This window comes from Eschscholzia californica, unplaced genomic scaffold, assembly GCF_041429995.1.
Source record: "Eschscholzia californica isolate CP2 unplaced genomic scaffold, dmEscCali1.0.p SCAF_6, whole genome shotgun sequence".
In the NCBI taxonomy this organism is placed as follows: Eukaryota; Viridiplantae; Streptophyta; class Magnoliopsida; order Ranunculales; family Papaveraceae; genus Eschscholzia; species Eschscholzia californica.
Genome location: NW_028238483.1, coordinates 13074033 through 13094833, shown reverse-complemented (window position 1 = coordinate 13094833; position 20801 = coordinate 13074033). Strand labels below are relative to the sequence as shown.

At 39.2% G+C, this 20801-nt stretch overlaps 2 protein-coding genes across 2 annotated transcripts; both read right to left on the bottom strand.

Annotated features, from left to right (window-relative positions):
- Nucleotides 1–12274: 12274 nt before the first annotated feature.
- Nucleotides 12275–15487, bottom strand: LOC147531804 (uncharacterized). Its single transcript, XM_086649031.1, has 4 exons — nt 15421–15487; nt 15122–15328; nt 13796–14571; nt 12275–13661 (listed from the first exon to the last, which is right to left on the bottom strand). Exons 1-3 carry the CDS (start codon nt 15468–15470, stop codon nt 14091–14093), a joined length of 738 nt encoding a protein of 245 aa, XP_086505157.1. The 5' UTR covers nt 15471–15487; the 3' UTR covers nt 12275–13661; nt 13796–14090.
- Nucleotides 12622–14047, bottom strand: LOC147531805 (uncharacterized). Its single transcript, XM_086649838.1, has 2 exons — nt 14011–14047; nt 12622–13661 (listed from the first exon to the last, which is right to left on the bottom strand). Exons 1-2 carry the CDS (start codon nt 14045–14047, stop codon nt 12622–12624), a joined length of 1077 nt encoding a protein of 358 aa, XP_086505964.1.
- Nucleotides 15488–20801: the final 5314 nt, after the last annotated feature.

The following is a 20801-nucleotide window of genomic DNA, read 5'->3' as shown; positions in this document are numbered from 1 at the left end:
CATTGTCATTTAGGTCACATGAAGCATGTAAAAGCTTCAAAAGGGTAGACTTCAAAATTCGGGTGATTTAAAATCATTTGACAGATATGAGTCTAGTCTATGGACAAGATGAAAAAGTCACGCTTTAAAATCATATGATAGATATGGATTTACGTCCTTCAACTTCCATTCATTATTCCTTAATGATTTCTAAAATCTATTCAAGGAAAAACTCCGTTTGGGCCCTCGGATGGCCCGGGTCAATTTCGAAATTTGGGTGAAACTAGGAGAAAATCAGAGAAAAAGACCAAAAACTCTCACTTGGGTCAAGGCCCGAGTCAAACTCGAATTACCCAAGTCAACATCTTGGTCAAAGCCCATTGACTAGGTCTTGGGTGAGCCCAAGACAAGTCAAAGCATGGCTGGACACAAATCGAACCAATCACATCACGTTCCAAACGTGTGGTCTTTCGGTCCAGACGTCTCCAAGTCCTAGGCAGGACGCATCCTGGAGTCCTAGACGCGTCTTGACCAAGATCAAGTCATAGGTCATCTCGGACGCGTCTAGTTAGAAACTTCCAGATGCTCCAGACGTGTCCTAGACGCGTCTGGGCATCAGCTTCTAAACGCTTCTGGGCAGAGGCTTCTAGATGCGTGTCAAGTGAAACGCGTCTTTGACTCATGGTCACGTCCAAGAGACGCGACCTTTTCAAGGACGTGCTTCTCGGACTCCTAGTCCGAGAAGGTCGGGACGCGCATCCTAGTCCTAGACGGACTAGGATTCCCGGTCCACGGAGGATGGGACACCTAGTCCGGGTCTGACTGGGTTTCCCTGTCCTGGACGCGTCTGGAGCGCATCCTGGACGCGTCCGGCCAACTTGGCCGGGACAGCTAGTCTTTAGGAAATCCTAAATTCTATCATCTTCCTCCTATTTTCTGCCATAGCTGCTACTGTTAGCTGTTGTTTTTTATGATGAACTCATAAAAAACAGTGGGTTTTCAACTCTAAGTCAAAAATCCAAAACCCTAGAACTTTAGTTTTCGAAAACTCTTTTCAACAAACTCAAAATCCAAGGATACTAGGCTTTGAAACCCTTTCAAAACCATGTTTTGATTACATATAAATCTAATTTAAACTAACCAAAACATGTTCGAATCTCTATTCAAACTAATCTATTGAATCTAATACCTTCTAGCCAAAACTTGTTACATGCAAATGGCTCGTGATGCCACTGTTGGGTTTTGTACGTATCTAATACATACTAATCATCTAACTAGTATTGTAAGCGGAATCTCAAACATCATATGTTTAACACTAGTTAACCAGGATCATATGCATGTGTAGGGTTTTATACCCTTATACTAGTGTTTATAGCGGAAATAAGACATCTAATGTCTACACTAGTATCCCCAGGATCACATGCAAAACTAGTAATTAATCTAATGAAGATAGTAGATTACCTTAATCGCTTTTCCCTCGAACTAGTTGAATTGATTGAAGAAGACCAAGAGCTTCAATTGTAGCTCCTCTACTTGGGACACGAGCAATCAATTTGATCTCCCACCTTGTTGTATAGCTAGCACACCAATGGTGGTTGGATAATAAGAAGACCTTCTTCTTGCTTGATTAGAAGATAGCTTGGGAATTAACTCACTTTCTCCTCTCTACTTGATGTGGTAGAGTAAGAAAGCTTAGAGAGAAATTCCACACCTTATTCTCTGCCCTAAGAGTGTTTATATAGAACCCTAATAAGAATCCACCTCCTTTTAGGTTTCCTAAAACACCCTTTAGAATAAGATTTAGGGAAATAGTCGAAAATGGCAACTATTGGTATTTTCTCAATTCCCTCCAAAAATCAGCCCAATCCGAGCCCTAAAAGTGCCCGAATCGGCCTAGGCCCAAAAACCCTGTTTTTGGCCTTTTTGTACTATCTTTGCCTAATTCCTTTTTAGGCCTATGAGATATGTTTATGGGACACTCCCATGATTATATCTCACTCCCACTAGTCATATCCTAGATCAATTTGTCACTCTTATGTGTAACCCGTTGTAGGATCCGATCGAAGTTAGCCGCGAATTACTTCGTAATTCGACGATCGTAGTTGGTCTCTAGCTACAACTCTACGATCCCTAAATCAATCGGACTTGATGATCTTCCACATCAATTGTCCTATCCGACAAATTGTTCGCATTGTCACCTTGGTTGAAGGACATCTCCTTCAACTCCTTCAGACTCCCACTTGGACTTAGAACAAGTGCAATGCCTCGATTCCCGTGTCAATTTAGTATCCCATCTGATACGTCACGTCATCCAGACTTTCTTGATATCCGAGTACAACTGTAAAAGACAAACGATTAACTTTTAATCCGTTTGAGCGCGGCCACGCATTTTCAGTTGCTACTCATCAAGTGGCCTTGAGACACTTTGTACCTAATGTGATTAGGGTGACACAATCCATTCTTGCACTCCCACTTAACTTCATGTCTATCCTGTCCTTCCCAGTATCCGCCTTTATAACCTCCTTTTACGGCGCGGCGTTTAACGGAACCAAAGTCGGTCATTCCTTACATAAGATGAGTGGAGCACTCATGTTTTGAGGAATCTCTCCAATTGTCTTTATGAGAAGTATTGACGTTCATCACGGGTGATGTACTTCTCATTTTGAGGGTTATCCAGTGTATAAACCTTTTACACACCCACGTAGTCGAATAGAATATACTATTCCTATAGCCCATGAAACTGCGCTATTCCATCGACTCCCGTGCTAGTCTTCGTGAGTCATTGTTGTCCATGCAATGACCTGGACCAGGGATTCGATAATAAATATTCCAAGTTCACTTAATAGGGTTTCATTCATCAGATCACGTATCTGACAAACCTATTCGGAATGTTTTATCATCAATGGACTGTCGTTTAAATACTAAACCAAATTTAGACGACTTGTGAAATAACTCTATTATTTCTGATAACAAGAGTTGTAAATCTGAGCCTCTTCCGTAAAACTCCTTTTACCCACTCAATTTTACTTGTCGAGGTTTAAAATTATACCTCATGCCTTAGACTGTGTATGAATCTCATACTATGTCTTAGGTGACAGTTTAGTTTGACTACCGTGGTAGTCAGTTTTAAACTTTGCTTATTATCAATTAATTTGAAGATTGCTAACTTCAACCTTGATAATATCTAGTAACTTTTACTAGAGTTAAGGCTTTTAATTCTTTATGTAGTATTTGCAACAGTTCCCGGCTTAAAACACTTTTAGCCTACTTTCCTTCCATGTCTGGAAGTTTGCTTCGATGACATGTTCAACTTTTGTACTACTTCATCCTTTAGCCTTCTAGGATGTACTAAGTAGTGTTTCGGTTTTCCAATCCGAATTCGGATGTTTAGATGCTAATCATGTCCAACATGATTGACTTTATGTTTTCGAACATAAATGTCTCTCTCATGCGTGCTAGCTCATCGGTGTCTTTTCAGACTCCGAGTTTTGCAACGCCCTCTGTCATGAGTTTTTGGGTCGAAATCTTTTAGACTTTCCGAGTCTTAGATTTTCTGTTTCGGATCTCAAGCATCTCAGCGTACTGAGTCTCTCTAATCCTATCATCCTTTTGATCTATGCTTATAGATCTTCAGATGCCCAAAATGGCATTTTATCCTTTTGTGTGTGGTCCTTTATTGAGTCAGTTCGTTACTGTTATACAACACCTTATGTCGTACTCAATCTTTTGTATGTACTCTGCATACGGACCTGGAAGGTTTGTTTCTCCCACTTACCTTCTTGAAACTCGTGATTCAAGATTTTCTTCATTCCTCAGGAATCAAACTTCTTTGATTGCCTTTTGAATCGAAGATTCTAACTCTTGCGTGCTTTTAATCCGTTGATAGATTTTTGAAGCATGCATGTGGACATAACTTGATTGGAAGAATCTTTATTCTTCTTGTCTCGTTTCGGGAAACATGAATGTTTCCATCCTTCTAAGTTTTCTACTTTGGAAAACCAATTTAGGTCTTCTGTTGACTTAAATTATCAAGCTTCATGTCTTGACGAGATATGGATTCCACGATGATTTTGGCTTCTAGCCAAAATCTAGAGTCAGTTTCCGTTTCTGCGCAAGTCTTTTATCTCTTCAGAAATAACCTTTATTTTCTGAGTCTTTAAGATTTTATTTTGATCTTTCAGGGCTTTTGAACAACAATTTGGAATTTTCTCAACTACTTTGAGATATTCCTTTAGATACACTTTCACTCTCTTTGAGAGTTCTCCTGCAAATGACATTCGCTTTTGTGCGGTGGGTTTACAAGATCATATCTTTAACCTTTCCTTTTTTCGAGGAGCCGCAGTTTGTTGCTCTTGGTCGAATTTAATCGTCTTGTACAAGTTTCATGATTGTTCTTCATGACCCTCCATGATTTTTCTCATGATCGAATTAAATCGACTTGTACTTTTCTCCCACTTATTCTTGTAATAATTAGTGCTAATTATTAGAAGAATACTATCATGAGCAACAAACACTTTGTTCTCTTGATTGGTTATGGAAGAAGCCCAAATTTCTTTCAAAAGAAATTGCGTCAGATATTAGCTAGTTTTGTAACGCTTTTACAAATTTTAGCTTTAGACGGAATTTTGGTAGGTGTGAAAACAATCGTTTCTAGAATATGCACAAAAATATTCGGAAGACTGGCTTAAACCCATCTTTGATCGAATTATGCATAGCAATGTTCGATTACTCCCACTGAATCCACCATCCCTCAGATGTGTTCCATGAAGCGAGTTGGGAAACGGTTTCTCAACTCCTTTGATGGTTATCAAGTATTTGACTCAAGTTTTTACCACTCCAATCTAATCGGATGACTTAAACTCTCTTGTCAAAATGATTCTTTTACTTCGGTTTGTACTTTGTTTGAACCTTTCAAACATTCCGACTTATACTTTATGATTTGTACGTTTCCATACTTCATGAAGTTGTCAGAGTACGTATTTGAAGTTTCTCTCGTTAGCTTCTGCAAGTAAATTTATAGGTCTGCATAACACTGTATGAGTCCTAATAGATTACCAGTCTCTATGCCTTTTGAAAAGGGTGACTTTGTCAATTCAGTCCTTAAGACCTAATTGACAATGCTGAAGTTTAATGAGTTTGAATCTCTTGATTTTAGCCATTATCAATGTTAACCTTCAGTTAATTTTACCACTGGTTTAAAACATCATATGTTTCTAGAAGAACAAAATAATCACTATTAAGTTCTAAGCTAGATCAGTGTCTAAAAGAAGACTTTGATCCCTTTCAGCATCCCTAGCATTACTGCTTCTGCTCCCTCTTGGATCTTTACTTCTTTCAGTCAAGTATGTAATTCCCTTAAGCTTCCACTGAGCCGCTCATCTGGACTTAAATACCTGATGAAGGAATTTTACGATACTTGTTTTTAACTTTGTTAGCAAGGATACGAAACCGGAATTCATAATTCCATTCCTTTTGTCCTCCAGGTGCTAAAGGTAGTTTCCTTTTAAATGGTCTAGCCATTGTTTTAGAAACATTCACAGTAATGAGGAATACTCTTGATCATGTACTCGGCAACTGTTTTTCTTTGATCAAATGTTTGTCTCACTTGACTGATCCTTTTGCCCTTTTGAATCTCAAGATCTCTTTCTTAGATTCTTTCAGATTGCCTTGGAGGTCTCGTACCTCTCCATTTATGACTTCTGTAGGAATTTCTTCCTTAGTTTGTCTTAATGGTTATGCTAGCATTCATTACTCTTCCAAAGAGAATGTTATACGATTGCTTGCAAATGGCTTTTGACCTTCTCTTGTATGAGTCAACATTGGGATTGGGTATTCTAGTGACCTTCCTTTTGAATCTGAGAACTATTCTCGGATTCATTCTTCCATTCTAGGAAGTGGATCAACACCTCCCTTAGGTGTGATTCAATGTTGAAATCGTTTGTGTCATCTTAAAACTACATAAAGAAATGGCAAAGTTTTAAAACTCGTTATCGTTTTTGAAAAAACTTAGTTTTCCCACATTATTCAATAAAATCGTCCCCGATTGAATAAGTGATTCCAAGACCCTAGTTCTTCGGAGTAAAGCGGACGAAGGCCCTACCCTTTGACTCCGTCGTTCCGGGTGAGTGAACTACTTCACTGATCATACCTTATGACTCTTGGTTGATAGATTTCATTAATGAATGACTAATCTATCCTTTTGCCTCGAGTATCCAAGACTCTCTTGCTGATCTCGTTGAGTAGAACCATTTAGACGTGTAGGCCTCTTCTATAGACCTACCCGCATTGTCCCAAGGTAGAGGAGGTACTCTGCGAAGGCCGACCCACCTTCCTCGAACAAGGGCGCAACGAGTGTCTTAATCTGGATAGGCGATTACTCAAGATTACGTTTTGGGGACTTTTACGCTAGTCTGGCGTTTGTTATAGTGAACTATTTAGCCTAACTAACACCCACGACATAAAGCGTAAAAAGTAAGTAAATGCGCGCGAGAAAGTAAATCAGGCAGATATGGATCCTAGTATGGCCCCTAACCTAGAAGATTTAATCTCCTTTGGTTTTCTTCTTGTTTCGCCTTTTGGTTCGTCTAGATCTCCATCTTTGAACCTCCATTGATTTCTCCCACTCGCCTTTGGATTCCATCCTTGAGTTTTCTTCAATGGACTCATTGACCCTAAACTCTAATTACAAGACTCTAACGATTCGCAGATCGTATAAACTTGAAATTAAAATTAATTACAAAGCATGCACCCATCCGTGCTTAAAACAAGAATAAAGATATAAATCTATGGCCATACTAGTTTCCCGCATTCACAACACATGCAATCATATAATATATCAAGGCTAAGAATTATATATGCATGATTATCTTGGGAGATACTTTTGTTGACATCACATGTCATATGACCTACTTTAAGTCTAAATTCGAAGAATTCGACTAATGGTGCGTTCTCGTTTTATCTCTTATGATTTCTAAAATCAACTTTAAGAAAAACTCCGTTTTGGGCTTGAGAAAGCCCGGGTCAATTTCGGAAAAAATATTGGTTCGATTCTTAATGATTTCATAAATCAATTTAAAGAGAAATCCGTCTTGGGCCCTTGGATGGCCCGGATTGATTTTAGAATTATTTGGTTGGAATCGGAAGAAATTTTGGCAAAAACTCCCACTCGAATGATGGTCCCTTTTCGTGGTCCGAAAAGCCTCGAAAAAGCCCGGGACAAGTCCTAGACAAGTCCCGGCCCAAGCCCAAAAAGGGCTCGGACAAGGTCCGGACATAGCACGGCCCATAGGGCCGGCATGTCCTGGCCGAGGCCTATCAAGGCCTGGTCTCGTCCAGGCCGGAGCCAGGACGCTAGTCCATGTACCAGACGCGTCCTAGACGTGTCTGGTGCTGGACCGGACCAACACTAGGTGTCTCGGACTAGTCCGAGACACCCAGACGCGTCTGGTCGAGTGCTCTGGACGCGTCCTAGACGCGTCCAGGAAGCTCCCTCCGCAGCTGCTGGTAGCGTCTCCAAGACGCGTCCCAACAGCTGCTCTGGACGCGTCTTCAAGACGCGTCCAGAAGCTTCTGTCGCAGCTGCTGGTTGCGTCTTCAAGACGCGTCCAGAAGCTTCTGTCGCAGCTGCTGGTCGCGTCCTAGACGCGTCTCAACAGCTGCTCTGGACGCGTCCAGAGGACGCATCCAGGAGCTTCTGGTCCGGCCAGGAAGCTTCCTGGCCGGACACTAGGGTTTTTCAAAACCCTAGTTTCCAAAAAAAAAAAATTTCTTATGCAACTCTAAGTTGCTATTTTCCAATTTTAAAATTTTCCTCAAAATTTTGAAATTCCTTTTAGAACACTTCTAAAATTTTTCAAAACTTTTAGAAACTTTTAAATTTTTCCAAATTTGTTTTGGGAGTTTCCTAAACTCAAAACTAATCTTTTTAGAACACTTCTAAAATTCCAAATTTTTGTTTTTCAAAAGTTTCCAAAACTTAAAAACAACTCTTAATCAAACCAATTTTGGATCAAAATCTAGGTTTTTGAAACTTTTCAAAGAACAATTTTGAAATCAATTTGAAGAATCTTTGAATCCAATTCAAAATTAATCAAATTTTATGTTTTAAAACCTTTTAAGCATAACTATCAACTTAATCAAGCATAGATTAGTTTGAAATTCAATCAAATTGAGTCTTTTAAAACACTTAATCGTCAATTTGATTCTCAATTTGAAATTCATTGAATCCCATTCAATAATATCAAATTGTGAGTTTAAATAATTTTAAAACACTTTTAAAATACTTTTATAAACTTAATTTATCAAATTATCAATCATATCTAATATGAACTAGTTCGATTCTTAGCAAAAACTAGTTAATTGCAAGAGGCTCTGACGCCACTGTAGGGTTTTATACCCTTATACTAGTGTTTATAGCGGAAATAAGACATCTAATGTCTACACTAGTATCCCCAGGATCACATGCAAAACTAGTAATTAATCTAATGGAGATAGTAGATTACCTTAATCGCTTTTCCCTCGAACTAGTTGAATTGATTGAAGAAGACCAAGAGCTTCAATTGTAGCTCCTCTACTTGGGACACGAGCAATCAATTTGATCTCCCACCTTGTTGTATAGCTAGCACACCATTGGTGGTTGGATAATAAGAAGACCTTCTTCTTGCTTGATTAGAAGATAGCTTGGGAATTAGCTCACTTTCTCCTCTCTACTTGATGTGGTAGAGTAAGAAAGCTTAGAGAGAAATTCCACACCTTATTCTCTGCCCTAAGAGTGTTTATATAGAACCCTAATAAGAATCCACCAGGATCATATGCATGAACTAATAATGAACTAGAAACTGAAAGAAGAATACCTGGATTTGCTTTCCCATTAACTAGATTCCATTAACTTTAACCCGAAGAAGATGAGAGCTTCATATGTAGCTCCTTTACTTGAGACACCCGAGTAAATAACTTGATCTCCCTTCTTTGTTTTTTTTTAGAACTCCATTGAAGGTTGAGAAGAAGAACCATTCTTCTTTTGACTCCATAGATAGATTGGGAGCTTTTTCTCTAAAACCCACTCTCTCTAATTAGCCGTATATTGTGAGAGAGGTGAAGTTTTCTCCTGAGAAAAATCCACACCTTTTCTGTTCTCATAACTGGTCCGTATATAGGCATTATCTTAGTAGAGTCCTACTCAAATAAGGAATTCTAAAAGTCTCTCAGAAAAGATAAGCACAAGTTAGAGTTTAATCTAACTGAAACTCCTAATTAGGGATAAAACCCTAATTAGGGTTTCCTCATGCTATGGCCGGCCAGACTAGCCCTTAATGGGCTTAGTCTATCCGGCTCATACCCCTTAAGTGGCCGTCCAGGGATCTTCCTCTATGGGAATCCCTTGGTTGCCCTTAAAAGTGGGTTTTGCCCTTTTTCAGACTTTCCTTTCGAGCCCGATTCTTTTCTATCTTTTTAGCAGTATCAGAGTGGATCATATCCATCTATAAGCAAGCTCCCACGAGTCAACTCTCTCCGACCAAGCTACCACTTTTTGGTGTAACCCGTTGTAGGATCCGGTCTATGTTAGTCGCGGATTACTGAAGTGATCCGTTGATCGTAAGCAGCTTCTAGCTAAGCATTACGATCCCTAATTGGACCGGACTAGATGATCCCTAATTGGACCGGACTAGATGATCTTCCGGGAATGGATGAAAGGCCCAAAGTTAAGCCCAAAATAAGGGCCCGATCCAAAGTTGGGAAAAAATGTAAAAGAGGTCCTCTGTGTCAGATCTGAATTTGGAGAAACCAAATACCCTTACTTTATTAACAAATTACAATTCGTGCCACTCAAAAATTACGATTCGTGCCACTCAATATTTACGATAGTTGCCACTCAAATTGCCCGGGAAACGCGAAAAAACCTGAAAAATTCGGCCCGATGTGACAGTTGCAGGTGGAGGCGTCCCATCTCCATCACTCTCTCTCTCTCCCACGCCTTTACTCCGGCAAAATGTTCACTCTTCTTCTATTAACTTCTCCATCACTCAGAAACCGTTCCCTCTCTCAAAATCCCTCTTCTTCTATTAACTTCTCCACCACCAGCCATTAAAGAACTAGAAGCCATAAAATCCCTCTAAAATCAGACCTCTTTCACCTGATTTCAGTTCATAAACAGAAGCCAAGAAGGAACGGTTTTCTCTCTCTCGTCTCAGCCCTCTTTCACTCGATTTAAGTTCAGCCCTCTTTCACCTGATTTCATTTCAAAGGTAGGTTTTCTCTCAACTAATGATTATCCTAGTTTTGATTATCCTAGTTTTGATCTCAACATGGAACTCCAGACTCAACTAATTGAGTGGACTCCACCAAAAAAGTCTCCCGTGCAGATTGAAGAAGATGAAGAGTGTACACCCAAGGCCCAAAATTTCGACTATATCGCTGAAATGGGAAGACAATCAGTGGAAGAAGTGTCCGCAAACATGAGAAAATATCAATCACCCCATGTAAGTCCTCCCAAAAGAGTAGCATCCAAAAAAGGGAAAGGGTCTTCGCCAGTACCAACATCACTTGTGAAGAGGATTAAGAATAATCCAAAGGTGAGGAGGAGAACGGAAAAAGGGACAAGTGAAGTCCCGGTTATTGATTTGGAGATGATTATACTGAAGAAAGAACCCCGTGTGAAATTGAGTAACTGGAGAATAGGGGGGATATGGCCATATGTGAAAGAGAATGAAAAACCATTGATGGAAGAGTTCATGAAAAGTGGATGGACAAGGTATTATCTATTCCTTCATAATTTTTTTGGTTCATAATTTTTTTTTCAGATAGAAAATTAGTGTGTGTCTGGAACACAGGAGGGTTCCGGGTAAACTGGTTTGTGGTTAGTAAACTAGCCAGTTTCTAGTTAATTATTCTGAGTGACTAATGAATTGTACTTTGTCTTCTACAACCTCGATGTCTGGAACAAGGAACAACATCACTGCCTAACAGCAAAAGATTTAGACGAGCTGATGATGAATAGAGGCTGTGACTCTCAAATAATTGATTGGTTTGCAGACAGCTTAATGTTGGCAGATTCGAACATCGACCGTGAAGTGCTATTCCTATCATCGTTGCTATTTGTAAGTTTCTTAGCCATTACTTTAATAAATTTAAAGAGGATTTTGTGAATTCAATAGTAAACTAAAAATGACACAATGCAGACAATGATAAGGCAGAAGCGCAGTGAAAGAACAATCAAAGCTAATTTAGATGATCGGATTAAGCAGCACTTCATCAAAGATCATACAGCAATGTTGTGTGTTCCACTTAATTCAGCATCCACTGATGACTCTTTGGAGGGCCATCACTGGACTTTGTTGGTGTATGATTTTGAGGAGAACGAATGGACGCACTTCAACTCCTTACTTCGTGACATCGACCTGGGAAACAGATGTAACTACAATGCAAAAGAATTAGCAGAAATCCTGGCAGCAAAGATGATAAAGATGAAGTGCGGAAGGAAAAAAATTGCCTCAAAAATCCCATTCATTAAAGATGTTGAATGCCCCCAACAAGGGGACAGGCGAGCCCAGATTTTGGACCATTACAGTACTATGTTATTCCGTACATGAAACTAACTGTGTGTTCCTCAAATTTTAAAAACAAACAGTCCTGATTGCGGTCTCTACGTTATGATAAAGATGGAAGATATATTTCTCGAAAGCATCAAGCATAATTACCCGCCAAAGTGCTCGCAAAAGGAACAATATGAAGACAGAGCAAGGAGAAAGAGGGCAGAAGTAACCTACCAAATTTTGGAGGAGTCAAAGGACGGATGGAGGAGGAGTATTGCAGAAGAAAACTAAAAATTTAAATATCTAAAAGTTTATGTGTTTGAAATATTAAGTGTTTGAAATATTAATGGTTTGTCACTTAGAACATTGACATATTTGGATCATTGTTTTGTTAAGTTCATTAATCGAAGTTCAAAAGTGTCTAACTACAACATATTCTCGGAAACAATTCAATGTCCAATACACTACTAAATTTACTTTAAACATAAATTGCAAAACTCAAAACATAGAGACAGTAAATTTACAAGCTTCACTTTAGTACACAAATAATGTTCAATGTCCAACACATTACCAGATTCACTGGCATAGGTTGTAGATGGAAACATAGAGACAGTACATTTACAAAATTTCAGGAAACAGTTCAATGTCCAACACATTTATAAATTTACTGGAAACAAGATAGAATCCTAAAAAACATAGGTTGGTGGAACTAAATAACTAACTTATATGACACATTATTTACACAAGAAAGGGAGAGCAAAATGTTAACAAAAACATAGGCATAGATTGGAAACTCAAAACATAGAGACAGTACATTTACAAGCTTCACTTTAGTACATTTACCAGATTCACTAGAAACAATGAAGGAAACCTAGAGACATAGAGACAGTACATTTACAAAATTCCAGGAAACAGTTCAATGTCCAACACATTACTAAATTTACTAACTTATGTGGCACATAAGTTACACAAAAAAAGAACAGCAGAATGTTAACAAAAACACAGACTATCTTCATAATCTGAAAAACTTTAACACTGTAGAAGCTATTCAAAATTGTAGAATGCTCGGTGCACACTCTTCCCCAGCTCAAATGAAGAACATTTACAACCACTAAATAGGTTGGTTGCACGAAGCACTACTGTGATAACAAAGTTGTTTACATCGACCACATACCCTCTGTCTTTTCCGAAAGTTCCCGGCACTTTCAATCCTAACAGTTCGCGGTCTCCCGGGACGCTTCTTGGTTAAGGGAGGAAGTATCATGTTGGCTTTATCGAAAGACTTTGGTGCATCAAAAGTAGGGACAGGGTTGATTGAAAGACTGTAGGTCTTACAATAAGCGTCCGTTGTGACAGCAGGATCAAAAAACTTTGAGGAATCACCTCCATGCACTTTAATACACAAGATAGCATGTTCACATGGAATACCTTGAACTTGCCACTTACGACATGAGCAAGTCAGATTAGCAAGATCAACGGAGTGGCTGGGGTTCGACATAACTTCATATTTGAATTCAGAAGACTGAAGACATTTCCAACTGCAAGCAACATTAAATCTGGACTTCATTGTCTCATTGACTTTTGGGCATAGGAATGAGTTCCAGGAGGCCGATTCAATCCTTCGATCGTTCATCATGTTCATTATTTTTACCCGCAACATATCGAGCATGACCGAAATGGGAAGAACTCTCTCGTCCTTTACCCAAGAATTGAAAGACTCCGATAGAGAAGAACAAATCAAACCATACCTATTACCTGGAAAATATACATCGGCCCAGTTTTTAGGATTGACAGAGTACAAAAATGACTGCACTCCATTGCCGCCCATGACAACAAGTTCAGTAGTGTACTTTTGAAAGTCTGGAACAGTTAGCGCCCGAGCAGCTTTAAATATTAGTGACTGGAAGTAGTCAGACTTCTTGGCACCATTTTTGACACGTAAATTCATATTGTTGCGTAAATGCCATACACAATATGAATGGTGGGCCTCTGGGAATATGTTGGAAACTGCATTTATAATACCATGGTGCCGATCAGACATAAACGTCAACTCTGGACTACTAGCGACAACTCGTCCCAAATTGCAGAAAAACCATGTCCAGTTTGGATCGTTCTCTACATCAACAACAGCGTAGGCAACAACAAACAATCCTGCAATGAATCAGTAATGAATCAGTGTAGGCAACAAACATTTATTTTATTTTCTTACCAGAAAGTTTTCAAAAAACTGGGTAGTGGTCAGAAAATCAGGTAGTTTTCCGAAAACTATACTAGGCCGTATGTACCATCGTTTCCATTCTTTGCTACCGCTGCAAGTATGCATCCATTGTATTTGGTTTTGGCAAAGGTACCATCAACAAATATTAACGGTCGGCAGTGCTTGTAGCCTTCGATACTCGCTCCAAGAGCAATAAAAATTCTAACAAAACGACGAGAAACTGGATCGACTTGAAGATCAATATGACTATTTGGGTTAGATCGAGATAGTGCATCCACATACCACTGGAGCTTCGCATATGAATCCTCTTCTTCACCATATGTTAAAGAAATAACACCATTCCGAGCTTTATATGAATAGTATTAGCTAAGAGCTATACCATAATCCTTTTTAAATGATGTTATAATGTCTTTCGTACTCTTTGTAGGATTCTCTCGGATGTCATCAGCTATTAACTGGCTGACAGCTTCTGTAGACAGCCTAGGCTTACGAGTAGACAATACAAAATCATCACACGTATGGACAGGGTTGAAAGCTTTAAGAACAAACATGGAACGGAACTTTAGAGGAGCAACAGCATGAATGGTCCAACCACAGCTGGGGGTTTTGCATATACAAGTTATCCGGGATAGATCATTCTTAAGAAATTTATAATTGTATCCATGTTTTATGGAATATCGACTAAGAGCTTGTCGAAACGCAGGAGCACCTCCGGGAAATTCCTGCCCAATGGATGTAAAAATTTCTGGCCAACTATCTGATCGTAGAGGTTCACTCCTAACGAGCGCAGTAGATGCCTCAGCATGAGTTGTTGAAGAGGGAGATATAAAATCTTGTGGGAAACTGCATGAAACATAACAATTGTCAATAGCCAGAAAATCTAGTTCACATAAAAACTTTCTGGTTTCCAGAAACCTGTTAGTGCACCGGAAACCAATGAGTTTATTGTAAACAAGACTACGAACATATATGAATAGGGTAATTCTTATTTTACAGGAAACTGAGTTTATTGTAAAAAACCATTAGGTGTCCAGTGAAAAGTGGATAAGTTCTAATCTAATGGGAAATAATATGAATAGAAACTATCAAGTTTACTAGAAACCAGGTAGTTTACTCGAAACAGACTAATTTTACGGGAAACATCGACTTTACTAAAACTAACACAGCTTACGCAGGTATATGGTTAGAGAACTATGTAGTTAACAGAAAATCATCTTGTTTACTAAAAACCAGTTGGTTTACTGAAAATCAAAGAGTTAACTGTAAATAAGACAATTTACGCACTTATCTAAATAGGGTAATTACTACTTTATAGGAAACCAGATTGTACAATGGAAATCAATGAGTTTACTATGAATTATTATGAAATATGAGGAGTATTAAAGTAGACTACCGCTGTCGTTCCTGTTGAGCATATCTAGCGTGTGCTACAGCTACAGGAGGAGGGGTAGAACAAAAAAAGTCGCGCTCCACCCTGAGTAGTTCAAGTAAACATTCATTCAAGTAATCGATGTAAAAGCAAAAGAGAAGTATTAAAGAAAGTAACATAAACATCCATTCACCAGAGAGGCCGGTTGATCCAACATTCAAAAGCATTTGACTGAATGGAAAACATAAAAGAAAATGAGAATACGAATCTTGTTATCAACAAGGATTCAGTTTTTACATAACAATATCAATTTACTTCCATACGTGAATGAACCTGTGTTTGACAGGTTGGTTATTTCTTCAAGGCCATCCATTATGTAACGCCAACAAATAAACCTGGAATATAAGAAAGTTTGAAAAAAAAAACAGAAACATTCAGGGTGAAACCTTGAAGGTAATGGTTTAGGAGAGCATTAAAGATTAGTTAAGAAAGTCAGAAATATTCAGGTGAAATATTTAGGATAGCATTGAAGACAAAGAAGATAATGGTCTCATGGTTTCGGCTGAAATATTTAGGATAGCATTGAAGACAAAAATCAGAAGCATTGAAGACAAAGGAATAACAAATAAGAAAGTTTCACCTGAAAGAAGAAAACAAAGTCAGAGGAAGAGCAGAGGTTGGGAAGATAATGACCAAAATCTCGGTATAAATAAGCTTCTCAGACTCAATCTTTCTAACTTATGGGCGGGCTTTCAAATTTTAGCTGAAAATTTGAACTTTGAATGAAATAGAGAGAGATGAAACTGTTTTGAGAAGGATTTAGAGAGAGAAATAAGCAGAAAATAAGGAGATTTGGAGATATTTAGGTGTGATTGCCAGAGTTTAGAGAGATTTTTGGAACAATTAACGTCAAATCTCCATCCCTCATTAAATGGTATTAATTGCTCCCTCTCCATCAGCTGACAAAGGCGTCAGGAAGTAAGAGGAAGGGTAATAGAGGGATTTTTAAAAATCTGTCACAAAAAAGTGTGAGCTGTCACAGAAAAGTGTGAGCTATCTTCCCTCTTTGGACTGGAAATGCATATTTGGCTGAGAAGGGACAAAACGCCAATTTCCCCCCAAAATTTTGGACCAAACGCTCATTTTTTGTAAAATAAAGTATGTATCCTAGATCCGTTTTTAGGTTTTCTATTTGTGGGAAATTGTGACATATCTATGTCTAACATGCTTCTAAGTTAATTTTCGTAGAATATGGACTAATTGCACGTTATGTTTCTTCCTTAATGATTTCTAAAATCAATTCAAGGATAAACTCCGTTTGGGCCCTCGGATGGCCCGGGTCAATTTCGAAATTTGGGTGAAACCAGGAGAAAATCAGAGAAAAAGACCAAAAACTCTCACTCGGGTCAAGGTCCGAGTCAAACTCGAATTACCCAAGTCAACATCTTGGTCAAAGCCCATTGACTAGGTCTTGGGTGAGCCCAAGACAAGTCAAAGCATGGCTGGACACAAATCGAACCAATCCCATTACGTTCCAAACGTGTGGTCTTTCGGTCCAGACGTCTCCAAGTCCTAGGCAGGACGCATCCTGGAGTCCTAGACGCGTCTTGACCAAGATCAAGTCATAGGTCATCTCGGACGCGTCTAGTTGGAAACTTCCAGATGCTCCAGACGTGTCCTAGACGCGTCTGGGCATCAGCTTCTAAACGCTTCTGGGCAGAGGCTTCTAGATGCGTGTCAAGTGAAACGCGTCTTTGACTCATGGTCACGTCCAAGAGACGCGACCTTTTCAAGGACGTGCTTCTCGGACTCCTAGTCCGAGAAGGTCGGGACGCGCATCCTAGTCCTAGACGGACTAGGATTCCCGGTCCACGGAGGATGGGACACCTAGTCCGGGTCTGACTGGGTTTCCCTGTCCTGGACGCGTCTGGAGCGCATCCTGGACGCGTCCGGCCAACTTGGCCGGGACAGCTAGTCTTTAGGAAATCCTAAATTCTATCATTTTCCTCCTATTTTCTGCCATAGCTGCTACTGTTAGCTGTTGTTTTTGATGATGAACTCATAAAAAACAGTGGGTTTTCAACTCTAAGTCAAAAATCCAAAACCCTAGAACTTTAGTTTTCGAAAACTCTTTTCAACAAACTCAAAATCCAAGGATACTAGGCTTTGAAACCCTTTCAAAACCATGTTTTGATTACATATAAATCTAATTTAAACTAACCAAAACATGTTCGAATCTCTATTCAAACTAATCTATTGAATCTAATACCTTCTAGCCAAAACTTGTTACATGCAAATGGCTCGTGATGCCACTGTTGGGTTTTGTACGTATCTAATACATACTAATCATCTAACTAGTATTGTAAGCGGAATCTCAAACATCATATGTTTAACACTAGTTAACCAGGATCATATGCATATACTAATAATGAACTAGAAACTGAAAGAAGAATACCTGGATTTGCTTTCCCATTAACTAGATTCCATTAACTTTAACCCGAAGAAGATGAGAGCTTCATATGTAGCTCCTCTACTTGAGACACCCGAGTAAATAACTTGATCTCCCTTCTTTGTTTTTTTTTAGAACTCCATTGAAGGTTGAGAAGAATAACCATTCTTCTTTTGACTCCATAGATAGATTGGGAGCTTTTTCTCTAAAACCCACTCTCTCTAATTAGCCGTATATTGTGAGAGAGGTGAAGTTTTCTCCTGAGAAAAATCCACACCTTTTCTGTTCTCATAACTGGTCCGTATATAGGCATTACCTTAGTAGAGTCCTACTCAAATAAGGAATTCTAAAAGTCTCTCAGAAAAGATAAGCACAAGTTAGAGTTTAATCTAACTGAAACTCCTAATTAGGGATAAAACCCTAATTAGGGTTTCCTCATGCTATGGCCGGCCAGACTAGCCCTTAATGGGCTTAGTCTATCCGGCTCATACGCCTTAAGTGGCCGTCCAGGGATCTTCCTCTATGGGAATCCCTTGGTTGCCCTTAAAAGTGGGTTTTGCCCTTTTTCAGACTTTCCTTTCGAGCCCGATTCTTTTCTATCTTTTGAGCAGTATCAGAGTGGATCATATCCATCTATAAGCAAGCTCCCACGAGTCAACTCTCTCCGACCAAGCTACCACTTTTTGGTGTAACCCGTTGTAGGATCCGGTCTATGTTAGTCGCGGATTACTGAAGTGATCCGTTGATCGTAAGCAGCTTCTAGCTAAGCATTACGATCCCTAATTGGACCGGACTAGATGATCCCTAATTGGACCGGACTAGATGATCTTCCGGGAATGGATGAAAGGCCCAAAGTTAAGCCCAAAATAAGGGCCCGATCCAAAGTTGGGAAAAAATGTAAAAGAGGTCCTCTGTGTCAGATCTGAATTTGGAGAAACCAAATACCCTTACTTTATTAACAAATTACAATTCGTGCCACTCAAAAATTATGATTCGTGCCACTCAATATTTACGATAGTTTCCACTCAAATTGCCCGGGAAACGCGAAAAAATCTGAAAAATTCGGCCCGATGTGACAGTTGCAGGTGGAGGCGTCCCATCTCCATCACTCTCTCTCTCCCACGCCTTTACTCTGGCAAAATGTTCACTCTTCTTCTATTAACTTCTCCATCACTCAGAAACCGTTCCCTCTCTCAAAATCCGGCGAGGGTTTCGAGCAAGATCTCTTTTCTTCTTATTTCTCTATCTTTCACTCTAATCAAAGTTCAAGGTCAAATTACGCCAGATCTGGCAAGGGTTTCGAGCGAGATGATTTTATCGGATCACAGATCTTCCCGTCGTTGTGGCTATGTGTGTTACGGGGGTCGTTGTGGTGAGTATGTGGTGTTAGTGTAGTGCTTTTGGGGTTGTTAAGGCTTGGTGGTCTGTGGTGGTATTTTGTGGTTATGGTGGTCTAGTGGTGATTGTGTGGAAATGGTGGTGGTGGTCATCTAGTTTATGGTGGTGTCCATGGTTTGGTGGCCCTGGTGGTGGGTTTTTTTTTTGTAATGGTCGTGGTAGTTTGTGGAGAGGATTTTGTGGTAATGGTGGTTGTAGTTTGTGGACAGGATTTTGTGGTAATGATAGTGGTAGTTTGTGGAGAGGATTTTGTGGTAATGGTGGTGGTGGTTTGTGGTGGTGATTTTGTGGTGAAGGGGTGGTCTGTGTCGGTTTGTGGTGGCGATGGTGAGACGTAAAAGATCCTTCTACAACACAAGGAGATAGGAATATAAGATGGATTCGTGCAAAGAAATGGGATTGGAAAACATCTTGTTTCGTATTTTATTTGTATTATTGTAATAATTTTGTCGACCTTTAGGGTCTTTTCATTCTCAATCTTCATGATCTTTTGTCGGCCTTTAGGGTCTTTTCTTTGAGTCAGTGTCTTGTCAATTTCTGTCCCTTCATGAGGCACTTTACATTCGAAAGTTCTTTGAACTTATCTTATGTAACTCTCATGAAGTTGAGGAGAGAAATAAAAATTATCTACCATGTAACTTTGTGATTGTTGTCACTTATCCAACTGATTGTGAGACCAATGTGATGAGGATTATATATTGGATGTGATGTATATGTTCCTATTACAGTACCAAAAGGCACAAAGTTTCAGCCCCAGCGTCGACTAGGAATATATATTGGTTATGATACACCATTTATTATTCGATATCTCCAACCCCTGACAGGTGAGACTTTCACAGCCCGCTTCGTAGATTAAGATCTTGATAAGACACTTTTCCCGCCATTAGGGGGAGTAAATATGTCTGAAGCAAATATTACGAAAAGGAAACTATCTTGGTTTACACCAAATTTGTCTCATTATGATCCTCGTACTAATCAATCTGAAGTTAAAGTACAAAGGATAGTACATCTATAAGAAATTACGAATTCAATGCCTGACGCATTTAATGATGCAGCGAGAGTAACACAATCATATATACCAGTTGCAAATGTCCCAACAAGGATAGATGCCCCTAAAGGACACAATAAAATTATTGTAGCGAATATATCGTCTAAAACACGTCTGAAACGTGGACAACCGACCGATTTTAAAGATATAGTTCCCCGAAAGATGAAAAATCAACCACAAACAAGAAATATTCCAGAAAAGAACAACAAGCTACACATTGAGCTAAGACATCCCTAGAAGTGGGTGAAGCCCAGAAGAGGCAGAAGCTCTTGAAGAGCATGAGTTATCTTCAAATGAAGAGATATTTATAAATTATACTTGTAATGGTAAAGTGTAGAATCGAGATAACATAATCGTCATTCTAAGAAAAACATAATCGTCAATGATATATTTGTGCTTACGGTAACCACTAATATTATCAATGAAAATGATGATTATGAACCACATTGTATTGAGGAATGCCGAAAGAGGACTGATTTTAAAACGGAAAGAAGATATCCAAACAGAACTGACTTCTCTCTCAAAACGTAATGTTTTTGGACCTGTAGTCCTATCACCCAAAGATGTAAACCCTGTAGGTTTCAAATGGGTATTCGTTAGAAAACGAAATGAGAACAATGAAGTTGTCCGCTAGAAGGTGAGACTTGTGGCACAAGGTTTCTTGCAGAGACAATGGATCGATTATGAAGAAACACATTCTCCAGTTATGGATGCAATAACCTTTCGATATTTGCTAAGTTTAGCAGTTCTAGAAGAACTCGAGATGAATTTAATGGGTGTGGTCACAACGTATCTATATGGAAAATTGG

Bases quoted from the DNA above. Each gene is read 5' to 3' on its own strand.
- LOC147531805 (XM_086649838.1), bottom strand. From the start codon at position 14,047: ATGGTGAAGAAGAGGATTCATATGCGAAGCTCCAGTG. The intron at 13,662-14,010 runs GTATGTGGATGC...GATTCATTGCAG, and splicing joins TCATATGCGAAGCTCCAGTG to GATTGTTTGTTGTTGCCTAC.
- LOC147531804 (XM_086649031.1), bottom strand. From the start codon at position 15,470: ATGGATGGCCTTGAAGAAATAACCAACCTGTCAAACACAGGTTCATTC. The intron at 15,329-15,420 runs GTATGGAAGTAA...TTTTCCATTCAG, and splicing joins TCAAACACAGGTTCATTCAC to TCAAATGCTTTTGAATGTTG. The intron at 14,572-15,121 runs GTAGTCTACTTT...TGTTTCATGCAG, and splicing joins GCTCAACAGGAACGACAGCG to TTTCCCACAAGATTTTATAT.